This window comes from Belonocnema kinseyi, chromosome 6 (genome assembly GCF_010883055.1).
Source record: "Belonocnema kinseyi isolate 2016_QV_RU_SX_M_011 chromosome 6, B_treatae_v1, whole genome shotgun sequence".
Classification (NCBI taxonomy): Eukaryota; Metazoa; Arthropoda; class Insecta; order Hymenoptera; family Cynipidae; genus Belonocnema; species Belonocnema kinseyi.
Window position 1 is genome coordinate 21,922,299 of NC_046662.1, and position 15,228 is coordinate 21,937,526.

The following is a 15,228-nucleotide window of genomic DNA, read 5'->3' on the forward strand; positions in this document are numbered from 1 at the left end:
TGAGGTCGGATTCGGATTCAGCGCAGCAAAAACCTTCGGGTATACTAGGTCTGGTCTCTGGTTCCGGACCTTTGTCAAATTTTGTCGGCCTGTGTTATCTTCGAGACAGGGTTGCTGCAAAAAACCTAATTTCGAAATTCCCTGGCCAGTTTTTAATTTTCCATGATTGTTCTAAATTTTTCATTTGAGTGTCAAAACTAGCTTACACCTGCGAGATTAATAATGTTAATGCAAAAAAAGGTTTGTTTCTGAATTTACTTTAGATATTTTAGCGACAACAGTTATACAGACTTTTCTAAGGGGTCATTCAAAAAATTAAAAAATTAGAGAATTAAATTTTCAGTTAAAAAAATGAATTTTCAATCGACAAAAAATGAATTCTCAACATAAAGTCCAATAGTTGATATTTTGACAAAATAGTGCTGCAATTTTCAATAAAAAGCAGTTGAATTAAACCAATGAATACGAATTTTCATCCAATTAGTTACAACCTCAATCAAAAATGATTTTTCAGTCACTGAAGAAAGAAACTCATCCAAACTATTAAATTTTCCAGCAAAAAAAAACAAATTTCCTGCAAAAAGTAGTTAAATTTTCAACCCAAAAATATAAATAGGCAACCAAAAATAGACGATTTTTCAATCAAATAAATGAACATTTAACTAAAAAATCTAAATTTTTAGGCAAAAATACGATTGTTACATTTTCAGTTAAAAAAATAAATTATTAAAAAAAAAAATAGAAATAATTTTTAACCAAAAACATTAAGTTTCAACTAAAGAGATTACTTTTCTACAAAAAATACGAGTTTTCAACAAAATGGCTGAACTTTCACTTAAAACAAATCAGTTTTCAACTTAAAATCGAATTTTAAATTTTCAGGAAAAAAAATGTAACTTTCAATGAAAGCAAATAAATTTGTAATGAAATACTTAATTTTCCAACCAAACCGATGAGTTTTAAATCGAGAAGATAAAATTTCTATCAAAAGACAAATTTTCCACACAAAAAATTGAATATACTAAAATTTTCACTTAACAAAATACAATTGGCGATCAAATAAATAAATTTTCAACATAGACGTTTAATTTTCCCACAAAGAGATTAATTTTTAACAAAATAGATAAATTTTCGACCAAATACTTCAATTTTTAAAAGAATTTTCAATCTAATAGATAAACTTTCAGTTACATAAATAAATTTGCAAAAAAACAACGAATTTTAAACAAAATACTTCAATTTTTAACCATTGAAATTAATTTTCAACTAAAGAGATGAAGTTTCAACTTATGAGATTACTTTCTTACCAAAAATATGAATTTTCAACAAAATGGATGAATTTTCACTGAAAATAAATCAGTTCTCAACTTAAAATTGAATTTTAAATTTTCCGCAAAAAAATTTAACTTTAAATCAAAGCAAATACATTTTTAATGAAATAGTTAATTTTCCAATCCAACCGATGATTTCTAAATCAAGAAGATAAAATTTCTATCAGAAGATAAATTTTCCACACAAAAAAAAAACTAAATATACTAAAATTTTCACTTCACAACATGTAACTTGCCAACAAATAAATGAATTTTCAAATGAGAAGTTTAATTGAACAGAATTTTGATTAATTTTCAACAAAATAGACAAATTTTCAACCAACTATTTCAATTTTCAAAGGAATTTTTAATCTAATAGTTAAACTTTCAGTTACATAAATAAATTTGCAAAAAACATCGAATTTTTTTAGAAAATAGATCAATTTTTAATCATTGAAACTAATTTTCAACCAAAGAGATGAACTTTCAGCTTAGGAGATTAGTTTTCTATTAAAAAAAATTTTAACCGAAAATAGAATAGTTACATTTTTAGCTAGGAAAATCACTTTTCAACAAAACAAAAATTTCCGACAAGATAGTTTCAACCAAAAAAATGAATTTTTCACTAAAAAGATGAAGTTCGGACTAATCAGATTACTTTATTACTAAAAAGGACGAATTTTTGACAAAATACTTGAATTTTTATCAAAAAAGGATACATTTTCAACCAAATATATGAATTTTTAACCAAAAAGATGGATCACCAAGAAGATTATAATTCTACTGCAAAAGACGAACTTTCAACCAAACGGTTGAATTTTCAGCTGAGAAAGATACACCTTCTATCAAAAATGAAATATTTATATTTTGAGTTAAAGAAACTAATTTTTAACAAAATATGTAGTTTAATTTTATACAAAAAAAAATGTTTTTTAACTTAAATGACGAATCATTAACCAAATAAGGAAAAAAGGATTTTGAACAAAACGGTTCCACTCTCAAATGAATAGTTGAATTTTCAACTAAAAAGGATCAATTCTCAACGAAAATTTGTAGTAGTTGAAACTTAACTAAAAACAGATTTTAATTTCAGAACAAAAACGGTTGAATTCAACCAAAATGACTAATTCTACACAAAATATTCGAATCCTCAACCAAAACAGGTGTATTTTCAACCAAACTGATGTGATACTTTAACGAAAAAATATGACATTTTTTTCAAAATAGATGAATTTTTAAGAAAAAAAAAAACGAAAAATAATCAAATTAAATTCAATTGTAGTTTATAAAAAATTCTCTGACCTTCAGAAGCCCTCCTAGAGAATAATTGAATTTTTCAAGGACTAGATAAAGCTATGTATTCAAAATTTCTTAAATTAAATTTGTTCTAAAAAAAAAACTTCTTTCGCTCCGCTGGGTATCGAACCACAGAATTTCCGATTGCTGGTCGGGTGTTTTTCCCTTAAGTTACTGGAAAAATCGAAAAAAGAATCCTTTTTCAGAAATACACGCACTATTTTGCCAGGTGTTACGTCATAACAATTTTCAAGGAATCTGTATTATCAGCACAGAATAACAAAAATTCTTAACGTCTTTTCAGACTAGATGGAGCTATGAATCAATCATTTTTTAAATTAAATTTTTCTGAAAAATTTATTCTCTTTCGCTCCCTACTAGGAGAGATTGAAAGAAGAATCATTTTACAGAAATATGTGCATTAGCGAAGGAAATTAAAAAAAATTGAATTTAAGACATTTTTAATTCGTTCTCTATCCAGCCTGAAAACACGCTAAAAACTTTTGTATTCTCTGCCGATAATACAAATTCCTTGAAAATTATTATTACGTAACACCTGGCAAAATAGTGCGTATATTTCTGAAAAAAGGATTCTTCTTTCGATCACTCAAGCAGCTTAAGGGAAAAACACCGGATTGGCAATCGTAAATTCTGTGATTCGATTCCCAGCGGAGCGAAGGATAGGATCTTTTTTCGGAAAATAATTAATTTTCAAATACGTCAAGAAGTATCCTGAAGTATCTTATCAAACTAATAATTTATTTTTGAATTATAAATCAATTTTGTTCAATACTTAAAATATTTTATACTTAAAGTTATGTATCTTACCTGCACAATCTTGGGCAACGTAAGCCGTCAGATTTTTAAACTCATTGTGAGAAGTTGCCGCAAGTTTTACAGCATGACTCAAGATGTGAGCAACGGATGCGGGACCGTACCAATCACCGGCCCTTTTTCCAGCCGAAGCTCCTAAAGATACAAGAGTATGTATCGAAAAGGGAGAATGTGGCCCTGCTTGATCACCAAAACATTTGATGATCATCCGATGTTTCTCATCCTCCTCCATTTCCGCCGCTGTTTCCATCCGCTGTTCTGGATGCCACCTCCAGTCTAAAAATAATATTCTATTCAATAAATTATAAATATTCTTAAACCAGTTTTTAACTAGTTGCTCGAAATGAAATTCATTGATTTATTGGGTTTTTAATGAAAAGTCTACCTCTACTAAGAAAATGGCAAACTAGTGCCTGGGCAAGCATCATCTGTCCACTTCTCAGCATGCATCCCCAGCCACAATCTGAGGTAAAAGAGGAACCATTCAATATAGGAAACTCTCGTCTATAAGTTAACCATAACCGAGACAGAAAGTCCCTCTTGAATCCATCGATTCCCTCCTCAAAATTAGCGGCGTCTATCGCCAATGAAATTTCACTACCCGTTTCAACATCCACGGCTTCTGAAGCCTTTTCTAGAGACTCAATAGGCTTTTTGTGATAGCAGGAGCCCAGTAACCATACGGGATATTCCTTAGAAAAGTTCGTTTTCATTTTTACGGTCCATCCTTTAGAAAAATTCAAGAGAAATTAAATTGATTCAGGGAGCACTTATTTTTTAGGATTAAGAGCCGCTTTAAAACTAGGTCACTGTGATGCTGGGAGAGAGGGGCGAACACAAAATATAACATCACATATGGAAAATACAAATGTGAATAAAAGTTTTTTTAAATGCTAGGAAAAATTTTAATTTATGCTTTGATTTTACAAGTATCTAAATACAGACTTCACACTCTTTCCCTACTTTTTTTAAAAATAATTGTTCTTTTTTCCTAATTTTGAGAAACTTTCCCCATTTCCACTTTTTCTCACTTCTCCGCTCAAATGCAAACTAAATTAATAGAGCCTAATGAGAAAATCCAACTATTTTTCGTTGAAAGTTCATTCTTTTTAATTGAAAAGTCTACGGTTTTATTTTTGATTCAGACTTTATAAGCGATTCCATGTCAAATCATCTGAAGAATTTCATTTATTGTTAGTAATTTTGATGAGAATTCTAGTATCCATTCTCTCAGGTGCCGAAAGAAAACCCCTAAAATAATAGTTGGAAAATTCAAAAAACTTAGATATTCAAAATTGAAAATTTGGGACTTTCATAAATTTGGCGATTTTAAATTTATTAAGGTGTATTATTTAAAATTATTCTTAATAAGACCTAGTTTTGAAGACATGTTAGAAAACAAAACAAAAAATTCCTAGATTTTTCAAAAACAAATTTTTAAACTGAATTTCTGACAAAAAAATACTTTTGATTTCCTTAAATTTGTTTACAGATAGCTGACAATGTCCTCTACAAGTTCTGTAAATATCTATAGATATAGATAATATAAATTCAGAAATTCAGTTTAAAAATGTGTTTTTCAAACATCCAAGACGTTTTTGAATGTTATTTCCAAAAATATTTCTTTTAAGCTTCGCCTTATTAGAAATAATTAAAAAAAGTACACCTTAATTTAATTAAAATCACCAAATTGATGAAAGTTAAAAAAAACTAATTTATTGAAACTTGATTTTCTTCGTTAAACATTCATTTTATTGGTTGTTGATTTAACTATTTTCATGAAAATTCGTACTTTTTGGTAAAAAAGTAATCTTTGTAACTGAAAATTTATCTATTTAATTATTGGTAAGAATTAGTTATACAAAATACAAAAAATTTAACTGCCAGTTTTTAGTTAAAAATTAAACTATTTAGTTAAAAATTAAACTATTTGGTTAAAAATGTATGTAATTTGTTGAAAATTCGTTCTTTTGGATATGATTCAAGTACTTAGTTGAAAGTTGAACTGCGTTTTCAAAAATTCATTTTATTAGTTGAAGATTCATCTCTTTAGTAGAAAATTTAACTATTTTATTAAAACTTCTTGTTTTGCTTTCAAAATCAATTTTTTGAACTGAAATTGAACTAAATTTCATCTTGGGTAGAAAACTCATTATTTTTAGCTTGAAGTTCAATCACTTTGTTAAAAATTAATTTTTTGGTTGATAATTTATATTTTCGAGTAGCAAATTCAACTGTTGTATATCGCATTCGCCTTTTTGGCTTGTAAATTCAACAATTTGGTTGACAATTTTTTTATCTTTTGAATAAACTCTTTCTTGGTTGAAAATTTCACTCATCTGTGGAAATTTCGACTTTCTGGTTTAATTATTTATTTATTTTGGTAGAAATTTGATATTTTCTGATTAAAAATGCAACTGCATTGTTAAAAATGATTCTGTTTCGGTTGGGGAGAATAATTTTGTTGAATATTAGTTTTTTGTTTGTTGAATGCTTTTTATTTAAAATTAAAATCTTTTTTGACTAAATTCAACTATTATTCATTTTAAATGAATATATATGGTTGAAATATCAACTATATTATATTTTTCGTAAAAAAAATTATTCTCGATTGAAAATTTTACTACTTGGTTAGGAGTAATACTCCTTTGTTAAAAATTATTTTTTTTATTGAAGATTCAGCAGTTTACTTGTAAATTCAATTATTTTAATAAAAGCTTAATTAATCTCATAATAATGAAACTATCTTTAAAAGTAATCTTTTTTGGTCGGAAATTAAATTATTTGTTAAACATTTATCTTTTTGGATAGAAAAGTTATTGTCTTGGATTAAAAATTCAATTATTTTTTACAACAACCGTCTTTTTGGCTTATAAATTTAACTTTTTGGTTTAAAAAACAGCTTTACTCGGTTTAAGTTGAATTTTTTTGTTTGAAAATTCGACAATTTGATTGAAAAGTAATCTTCTTAGGTTGAAAATTCAACTATTTGTTTGTAAATGCAACTGTTTGGTTAATAAGTTATCATTGTAGGTTGCAAATCCAAATATTTGGTTAAAAAATCAACCTCTTACGTTGCAAATTCGTCTTTTTGGATAGAAAACTGGTCCTTCTCGATTAAATACTTATCCATTCGGACAGAAAAGTTCTTGGTTAAAACTTCAATTATCAAAACTTTGTGGTTAAAGTTGAAACTTTTTCGTTTGAAAAGTCAATATATTTCGACTTCAAATTTAACCGTTTCATATGCATATCAATATGGTACCAATACATTAATTTTATTTAAGAACATTTTATTTCCTTATATTCATGAAAAACGCCCGATTTGCCCCTTTTTGAGAGTATTTTGAGCTGCGAAGTCTGTTAAAATATGATGTTTGCATTAAGGGCGTGGGGTGGAAAAAGTATTAAAAATAGCGTGCCCCTTAAAAGTATTAAACAATTTTATTCTAAATATGTAATTTACAGATTTATTAAGTTCCTAAAATTATTTAAAATGCTCACACAAACCGTATTTAACATTGTTCCACATGGAGAGTAGTTTCGTTTTCACTTTGCCGTCAACTTCAGCAGCAGCAACCGAATCATCCAGAGGGATTTCACTCTTGGCGATTGGTATGATTCGCTGTACATTGGAGACATGATCTGTTGGTACTAAACTGGAGAACCACGCAGTACTACTGCTGCTAAATACACCTAAAAATATTTCTGAGCTAGGTAGTTTTTCCTAAATGTCATTTTAACAGGTTGTTATTTTTTGTAGGTTCAATCAAGACAAGTATGATAATAGGGTTAGAGTTATAAAGAGAATATTAAAATTTTAAGTGCAGATTACATTTTTTATCGCAATCTGCAGTCAAGCCTAGTCAGTGTCACTGAGTTTGGCAGCTAACTCAACTCTGCTGTTACAAATCAAATTTTGTTGGCCTTAAATCAGCAATACGTCATATCGGAAGTGGACTTCTGTCTTATATTTAAATGCTAATTGTGATATTACAGAAAGTAGTTCCGTTCTCTTTCAATTTAAGAATTCCTCAACTTTTAAACAAAGTTGGAATTGTTCAATTTTTAACGCTTCAAGTATGAATTCATTAATTTTTAAAGTTTTCAATTAGAAAGCATATAATTTTCAAATTGTTTAGAATAATTAATCAAAATCCACAATGTTTTTCACAATAATCAAAATTCCGAAATTTTTGACGCTGAGAATAGCAGTGTTTTTTTAGACAGAAATCACATTTTTTTAGTGAATAAATCTATCCAGTCACTTTGAATGTCACTTGATATTACATGATATGATACTTATTAATAATATAATTATCATCTTTAAAATTTCTATAATTTCAATTTTAAATTATAGTTTTTTATACGCAATTCTAAAATAGTTTGATCTTTGAGGCTTTGAAGCTAAAGTTTTTTTTCTTCAAAAGCTTAAATTCTTAAATGTTTGGTTTGAACTTTCTTAATTATTGCACGTCTCGAATTTCAAATTTTATTGGTAAATCTCTTAAAAGTTCATATTAAAAGTCTTAATAGTCAATTTTAAATTTAATAATTTTATACGTAAGTGTAAAGCAATTTTGATTTGAAAACCTTAAAATTGAGCAACAATGTAATGTTTTAAATTGACCCATTTTTAGTTATAGATTTGAACGAATAAATAATTTCAAATTTAAAAATATTTGATTAAAAAATTTTAAGAATAAATAAAAATCGAAAGGAAGTGTTAAAAATTAAACTATTTTAAATTAAAACATTGGAAATTGTGTTGGTCAAAAACGAACTAAATCAAAATTAAACTATTTGCAATTTATACCTCAGTAAATTAATAATTTCTTTAATTTTGAATGGTTACAATTTTAGAGTTCTGAATTGTCATGTTGAACGTTAAATATCGTCAATGTTTCCCTTTCATAGGTTTTAAATTTTCAATTAAAATTTGATTGGATGAATTTTGAAAAGTAAACAAAATTTTGTTTGTAATCAAATTTTGTATGTTTTCCTCTTGAAGCTAATACTTATTTTATGATAACAGTTTCAACTCCTAGCATTTAAAGTGCTTTGACTTGAAAAATTCAATTTAGTTTTTAATTTCAAATTGTCAAATTTTAATCTCTAAATTTATAATTATTCAAATTCAAATGTTTTCAATTTTTAATGATTCAATTTTGAATTACAAATTATATAATTCAACTCTTTCTAATGAAATTATCACATTTTCAAAACCTGTTCAAATTATGTTTGAGAAAAACTTTCCCGAATTTCAGAACAACCTAAAACAACGTAAACAATTGTAAAAAAGGTTCGAATTGGAATAATTTCATGTTTACAAAATTCAAAATTATTTGGTTCTAACTTATATCATTCAATATTGTATAATTTAAAAAACATTTTATCAACACTCAATGTTGCAGTATTTAAATGGAATCAAAAGCCTTAATAATTTAAAACAATTTTAAATTGAAATCGTTTAAAGGATAATTTCAATGAAATTATAAAGTAGAGAATTTCAAATTACTGCACCCGCGCAAAGCGTGTGTAATTTAAAATTGAAAAATTTCAGACTGAAATTTGGAAATTTTATCAGACATGAGTTAAATCGTATTATTTCAAATTCAAAGCATTCAATATTAAACAGTTTTATTTTTAAATGAAGAATCTCGAAATTGAATGATGTCATATTAAAATTTCAGAAATAGAATAATTTTAAAACGTTAAAAATGTAATATTTTCATGTTCGAATTTTGGAAATTTGACTATTTAAAATTCAAAGAAATTGTCATTATATGCTTTATAATTAAAATCGTTCAAACTTAAATAATTAAAAATTTAAAAAATCGTATGTGAATAATTTTTAATTAAGAGATTAAAAATGGACAATTTAAAATAAAAAACTAAATTGAATCTTTCGAGTAAAAGCTTTCAAAATTCTAGAAGTTTAATTTTGTTATTACGTAATAAAAAATATAGAAAATTTTTGTAAAAAAAAACGTTCTAAATAAATAACAATTTGAAGTAGGGACATATAAATAATGAAACAAATTCTACTCCGTAACGTTGAAACTTAAACAAATCCGAACTTAATTTAAAACTGAAAACATTTTTAACACTTCCTTTATAATTATTATTCACTCTTCAATCAAATATTATTTTATTTGCAATCATTTAATCATTTATATGTTCACGTCAAAACCGGAAAATTTAAAAATATTATGTTGAAAATTAAAAAAAAATGAATAAAAAATAAAATTGCTCTCATACGATTCTAATATTTAAAATTGCCCATTATTAATTTTTTCAATTAGAAATAGCTTAATATTTACATATAAAATTACGAAATTTAAAATTTAACAAGACTTTTAATATGAATTTTTGAGAGATTGACCAATAGCGAAATTTCCCTCATATTTTTAATATTTCATATTAAAATTAAAGATCTTCAAAAATTAAGAAATTTCAAATCAAACATTTCAACTTTTAAGCTTTTGAAGCACAAAAACTTTAGCTGCAATGTCTCAAAGATCAAACTGTTCCAGAACTCAGCATTCAAAACTATAATTTTATATTGAAATTATAAAAATTTCAAAGACGATAATCATATTATTAATAAGTCTCACATTATATAGTATCAAGTGACATTCAAAGTAATGGGATAGATTTGTTTACTAAAAAATGAGATTACTGTAAAAAAATAATCATTGTCATTCTCACGATTAAAAATCGCAGAATTTTGAATACTGCGAAAAATGTTTTAAACCTTTATTAATTATTCTAAACACTTTTAAAATGATATGCTTTTTAATTGCAAACTTTCAAAATTAATGAATTAAAACTTGAAGCATCCAAAATTAAACAATTTTAAACTTCGTTTAAAAATAATTGTTAAATTGAAGGGTTGCAATACAGAACTACATAACAGACAATATAGGACAGAAGTTCGCTTTCGAGATGACGTGTTGCTAATTTAAGCTCAACAAAATTTGATTAGTAATCATTATCCATGTTCAAAATGAAACAGGTTAGGCTGCGGATTGCCATAAAAATATAATCTTAAGTGAAAATAAAAAATAAAAGCCTAATCCCGACATATTGAGTTTCTGAATGAGGATAAAAAAGTTTGGATCTACAAAAGTGAACTAATTTCGAATATATTGTCCTAGAATTTGACGTTACAATCTCACACCTTTTGAATGACGGTTATGGGACTTTCAAGGTTTGACAATAAAAAAACCTGCTCCCGAGATATGGAGAAGCTAAATAAGAATAAGAAATGTATGATAAAAAGAAATTATTCTGTTCCGAGAAAATCAAACTTATCGCACTGAGTAGACGAGTATTCGATGGATGGACTATGAAAAGAATTTTTTTCAATAAACGATAATAATTATAAAAGATATTGTATAGCGAAGAAAAAATATAAGTCTTAATAATTAAAAAAAAATTAAGTAGAAAACAACGCTTCAAAAATTCAGGAATTAATAGTTATTTTTAATTTAAATCGCTCAAGCTTTCATTATTTTATTATGAAATGTTGTAATGTTACAAGTATTTGTTGACGGCCTTGACATAAAGTGTTCAATTTAGATCATAAACAAATTTTGAACGAAAATAATAAATTATATTTTTCTAAAAGTTTCAAGTTTTTAGATAAACCAAATGAAAACGCTTTAAAACTTGAAATCAATAGAGTTTACTGCTAATAAAATTTAGAAAAGTTTTGAAGTGTTATAATTTGAAGTCTTTTTGGACCTATAAGATTTTAATTTTTTAAGACGATAAATTTTGAATCTTACATTTTTTTAAAGTACACTACGCATGAAATTTTCGTAATATGAAATTAACAATTCAAGTGATTAAAAATATCTAAATAAATAATATAAAATGTGGATACTGTAAGTAGTTGGGACCAGAGTTGAGTAGTAACTTGTTAAAAGTAACTAAGTTACTGAGATGTTACGTTATTTGTAACTTTTATGGTAACTTCGTTACTATTTGAAAAAGTAACTTGTAACTTAACTTACTTAAGATTTTTTCCGTAATTTGGAACTTTAATTTTAGTTACTCTGAAGTTACTTTACGTGTTTTTATATCTCCTATTAAGATATATTTATGGGTAGAAATTAATTTCTTTTGGTTGAGGATTCAGCTATTTTGTTTAAAATTCGTCTTTATGGTTGAATTCAACCCTGATTGATTTCAAATAAAACATTTTTTTAGAAATAATATCGACTATTATATCTTTTGCTGATAATTAATCTATTTTCATTGAAAATTCAACTCTTTTGATGAAAAATTTGGTTTTTGGTATATTAAAAAAAACTTCTTTGGTAAAAAAAAATCTGTAAACAGTTCATCTATTTTTTTCAAATTCGTCTTTTTGGTGGATAATTTAACTAATGGTTAAAAGCTGAACTACTTCATTAGGAATTCATTTGTTTGTTTGAAGATTCATAATTTAGTTGAAAATCCAGCTTTTTCGTTAAAAATTTATCTATTTTGTTTTGAAATCGTTTTTTTTTTCGTAGAAAATTCATATTTTCACTTTGGAAATTCATCTCTTTAGATAAAACATTTCTTTGGAAGGTTCAGCTATTTTTTTGAAAATTCGTCTTTTCTAGTTAAAAATTTAAATATTTGGTCGAAGGTTGAACTCCACTTTTAAAAATTCATTTTTTTGTTTGGAGATTCATAATTTGAGTTGAAAATTCATCTCTTATGTTGAAAATTCGTCTTTTTGGTTTGAAAATGGTAGAAAATTCGACTATTTGGTAGTAAAGGAACTTTTTTGTAGAAAATTAATATTTTCGGTGCGAATTCAACGATTTGGTTGAAAACTAATATATATTTTTTTAATTTAAATATTTTGTTAGAAAGTCCAATTTTTTCGTTGAAATGTATTTTTTCCTGTTCAAAATTCATCTATCTGGCTTAAAAATTCAACTCTTGTGTTCAAAAAAGTTGTTTTTGGTTTGGAAATTCATCTCTCTCGAAAAAAAACCGTTTGTAGAGGGTTCAGCTATTTTTCTTTCCAAATATATATATATTAGAAAATTCAACTATTGGGTTGAAAATGAACTTTTTTGATGAAAATTAATATTTTCGATGAGAATTCTACGATTGGGTTGAAAACTAATCTATTTTTTTTTAAATTTAACTAATTTGGTAGAAAGTTCAACTATTTCGATGAAATGTAATTTTTCTCTTGAAAATTCATCCTTTTGGCTGGAGTTTGAAAGTTCATTACTTCCGGTAAAAAATGTTACCTTTTTTTTGGTTTCAAAAAAACTGTTTGATTGAAAAGTTTAGTTGAAAATTCAACTCTTCTACTGAAAATCCATCTTTTTAGTTGAAAATTAAACTATTTTGTCGAAGTCATCTATATTGTTGAAAAAGCAATATTTTACTTGAAATGTTACGAATTTAAAGCGTTTCAAATTGACTCATACAAAAGGCGTTTTGTCCAAATTTGAAAATTTTTAGGCCCTGATACTTAAAATTCTGACCTGAATTTCAGAATGGAGTCATGAAAATAGTATTTTAAACTATTATATTAGCCGAAAGTTATGATTTTCACAGTACCGTGAAACGGGGGAATATAATTGCTAAAATTAAATACGTGAGTCGTGGTTCTAGCTCGAAACTCAATATGCTTTATTTAATTTTAAATTGTTATTTGTTTTTTCCTAAAAAAAGTAACTTACAAAACACTGGTTTGGACATGTAGTTTAAAATGATAAAAAATCTGCGAAAATTCGAATTTTAATTTTTCAATTCATCAAATTTGTAATAAAGTTAAATATACTTCGCGTAGGTATATTTTTAAAACGAAAGCTTTGAAAATTGTGAATTTAGTCACATTCATAATTCGAAAAACTCGGTAACATATTATGTAAAAATAAAAACAACATTTTATTTTTGCTTGTACACGCTTTGTTAAAAAAAGACAATATTCTTTTCCGAGAATTAATAAATCGATAAAGGTTATTTTGCAATAAGATAAATCATTTTGGCACTTGCAAAATCAAATCTAATTAGATAACAAGTAATGACGTTCAGATTATTCTATTTTTCAACAGCATTGCGAAATACTTAATAATTGTCAATTATATCACAAATCATCACAAGCATGTTTTCTTCTGAATGTTTCACAATGTAAAAATGAGCAATTCAAAAAATATGATTCACACGTTATTAGCAAAACAGACTTGAGACTGTGTTGATATAATTGAAAAATCAAACAATGTTAAACAAACGAAGTTGAACATGAGGAAAATTACAAGGTTATGCAAGATGCACTTCGAACACTACTTTTGCTGATAGAAAATATTTTCAAATTGGATAATTGGATATTAAAAAAGCAAAAAACCTACGAAATCCCATATAATTTGTAACTTATACACTTTCACGTCACAATTTCGAAAGTCAATCGAAGGGAGTAAATAAATGGCGCCAATAAATATCGGAGCAAGTGTTGTAACAAATGAAATCATTAAATAAATAAACTCGGAATGCATTTGTCCTATATATTATACAGGTACACTTGGTAGATTATTTACAAAGAAAAATTATATATTCGTTTTTTTTTTACTTACCTAACCTCTCTCGTGCAGATTGCACTTGTCCATTCATGCCCAAAAGTAAACAGTACAAATATGAATAACTTCAGAAAACGCGTTTAACAACCACTGCACTCACATTTTCACAGGCAGATTTTCAGGTGAATTCAAAAATACATTTTAGACATTATTTTACGAACAAGGAGAATGCTTCACGTCAATGATAACCGCAACCTTCCGCAACACCATTTTGATCAATGACAAGTACTTGGCAGCTGATCCCAATTTTGCAAAAAAATTCGTTTATTTGAAACTCAAGAATCAGGCGATTGCAATCATTTCAATTGTGATAAAGAAAATAAATACGCGACCTAATTCCCCTTATTTTAATAAATTGAACGATGCGTGGAGTGGTATCGTATTTCTGACATTAGAATCGAGCGATATCTAGTGACAAGATTCCGAAGCTTGCGATTCAACAGGAATACAAGAATTCTATTTTGGGTTCGAAAATGCTCTTTTTGTTTGAGAATTCAACTACTTTGTTGAAAATTTGCCTTTTTTGGACAAAAATAATCTGGGTTGAAAATTCATCTTTTTATTTAAAAATTCAACTATCCCAGTTTAGGATTTATCATTTTAGTTTAAAAGTCATCTTTTAAAATTAATCTTTTTCGTTAAAAATTCAACTACTTAGATGAAAGTTCAACTCTTTTGTTAAAAATTAATTTTTTGGCTGAAGATTTATTATTTTAATACAAAATTTATATATTTGGATGCAAATTGACATATTTTGTTGAAAATTCGTTTTTTTTATTAGTTGAAAATTAATTTTCTTAACTGAAATTTAAACTACTTAAATTTCAGTTGAAAATATATATTTTTTTAGTTGACAATTCATCGTTTACGTAGTAAATTAATCTTTTGGATTGAAATTTCATCATTTTTGTGGAAAGTTCAACTACTTGGATGAAAGTTGAACTTTTGTTAAAAATTAATTTCGTTGGTTGAAGATTTATTATTTTAATCAAAAATCTAACTCTTTGGTTGGAAATTGAGGCACTTAGTTGAAAATTCGTTTTTTAGGTAAAAAATTAATCTTGTTGGTTGAAATTTCACGTTTTTGGTGGAAAATTCAACTATAGTTGTTGAATATTCGTTTTTTCCTTAGACTGAAATTCAACTTTTTAAACTTTAAATTAAAACTATTCATTTTTTTGAGAATTTACATT

The 15,228-nt window shown here is 26.3% G+C and overlaps 1 protein-coding gene across 2 annotated transcripts in view; it reads right to left on the reverse strand.

The window, feature by feature from the left end:
* LOC117174751 (cysteine protease ATG4D) overlaps nucleotides 1–14,411 on the reverse strand; it is a 21,233-nt gene extending 6,822 nt beyond the window's left edge. The window contains exons 1-4 of one of the 2 annotated variants that reach the window (XM_033364093.1): nucleotides 14,033–14,411; nucleotides 6,951–7,136; nucleotides 3,826–4,167; nucleotides 3,435–3,716 (exon numbers count right to left, since the gene is read on the reverse strand). In XM_033364093.1, the coding sequence (XP_033219984.1) occupies nucleotides 3,435–3,716; nucleotides 3,826–4,167; nucleotides 6,951–7,136; nucleotides 14,033–14,069 (847 nt within the window). In that variant the 5' untranslated portion in view covers nucleotides 14,070–14,411. Of the gene's footprint in view, nucleotides 1–3,434; nucleotides 3,717–3,825; nucleotides 4,168–6,950; nucleotides 7,137–13,810; nucleotides 13,897–14,032 lie in introns of those variants that run through there. The other variant, XM_033364094.1, reaches the window with a different exon arrangement.
* Between the last annotated feature and the right edge of the window lie 817 nt (nucleotides 14,412–15,228).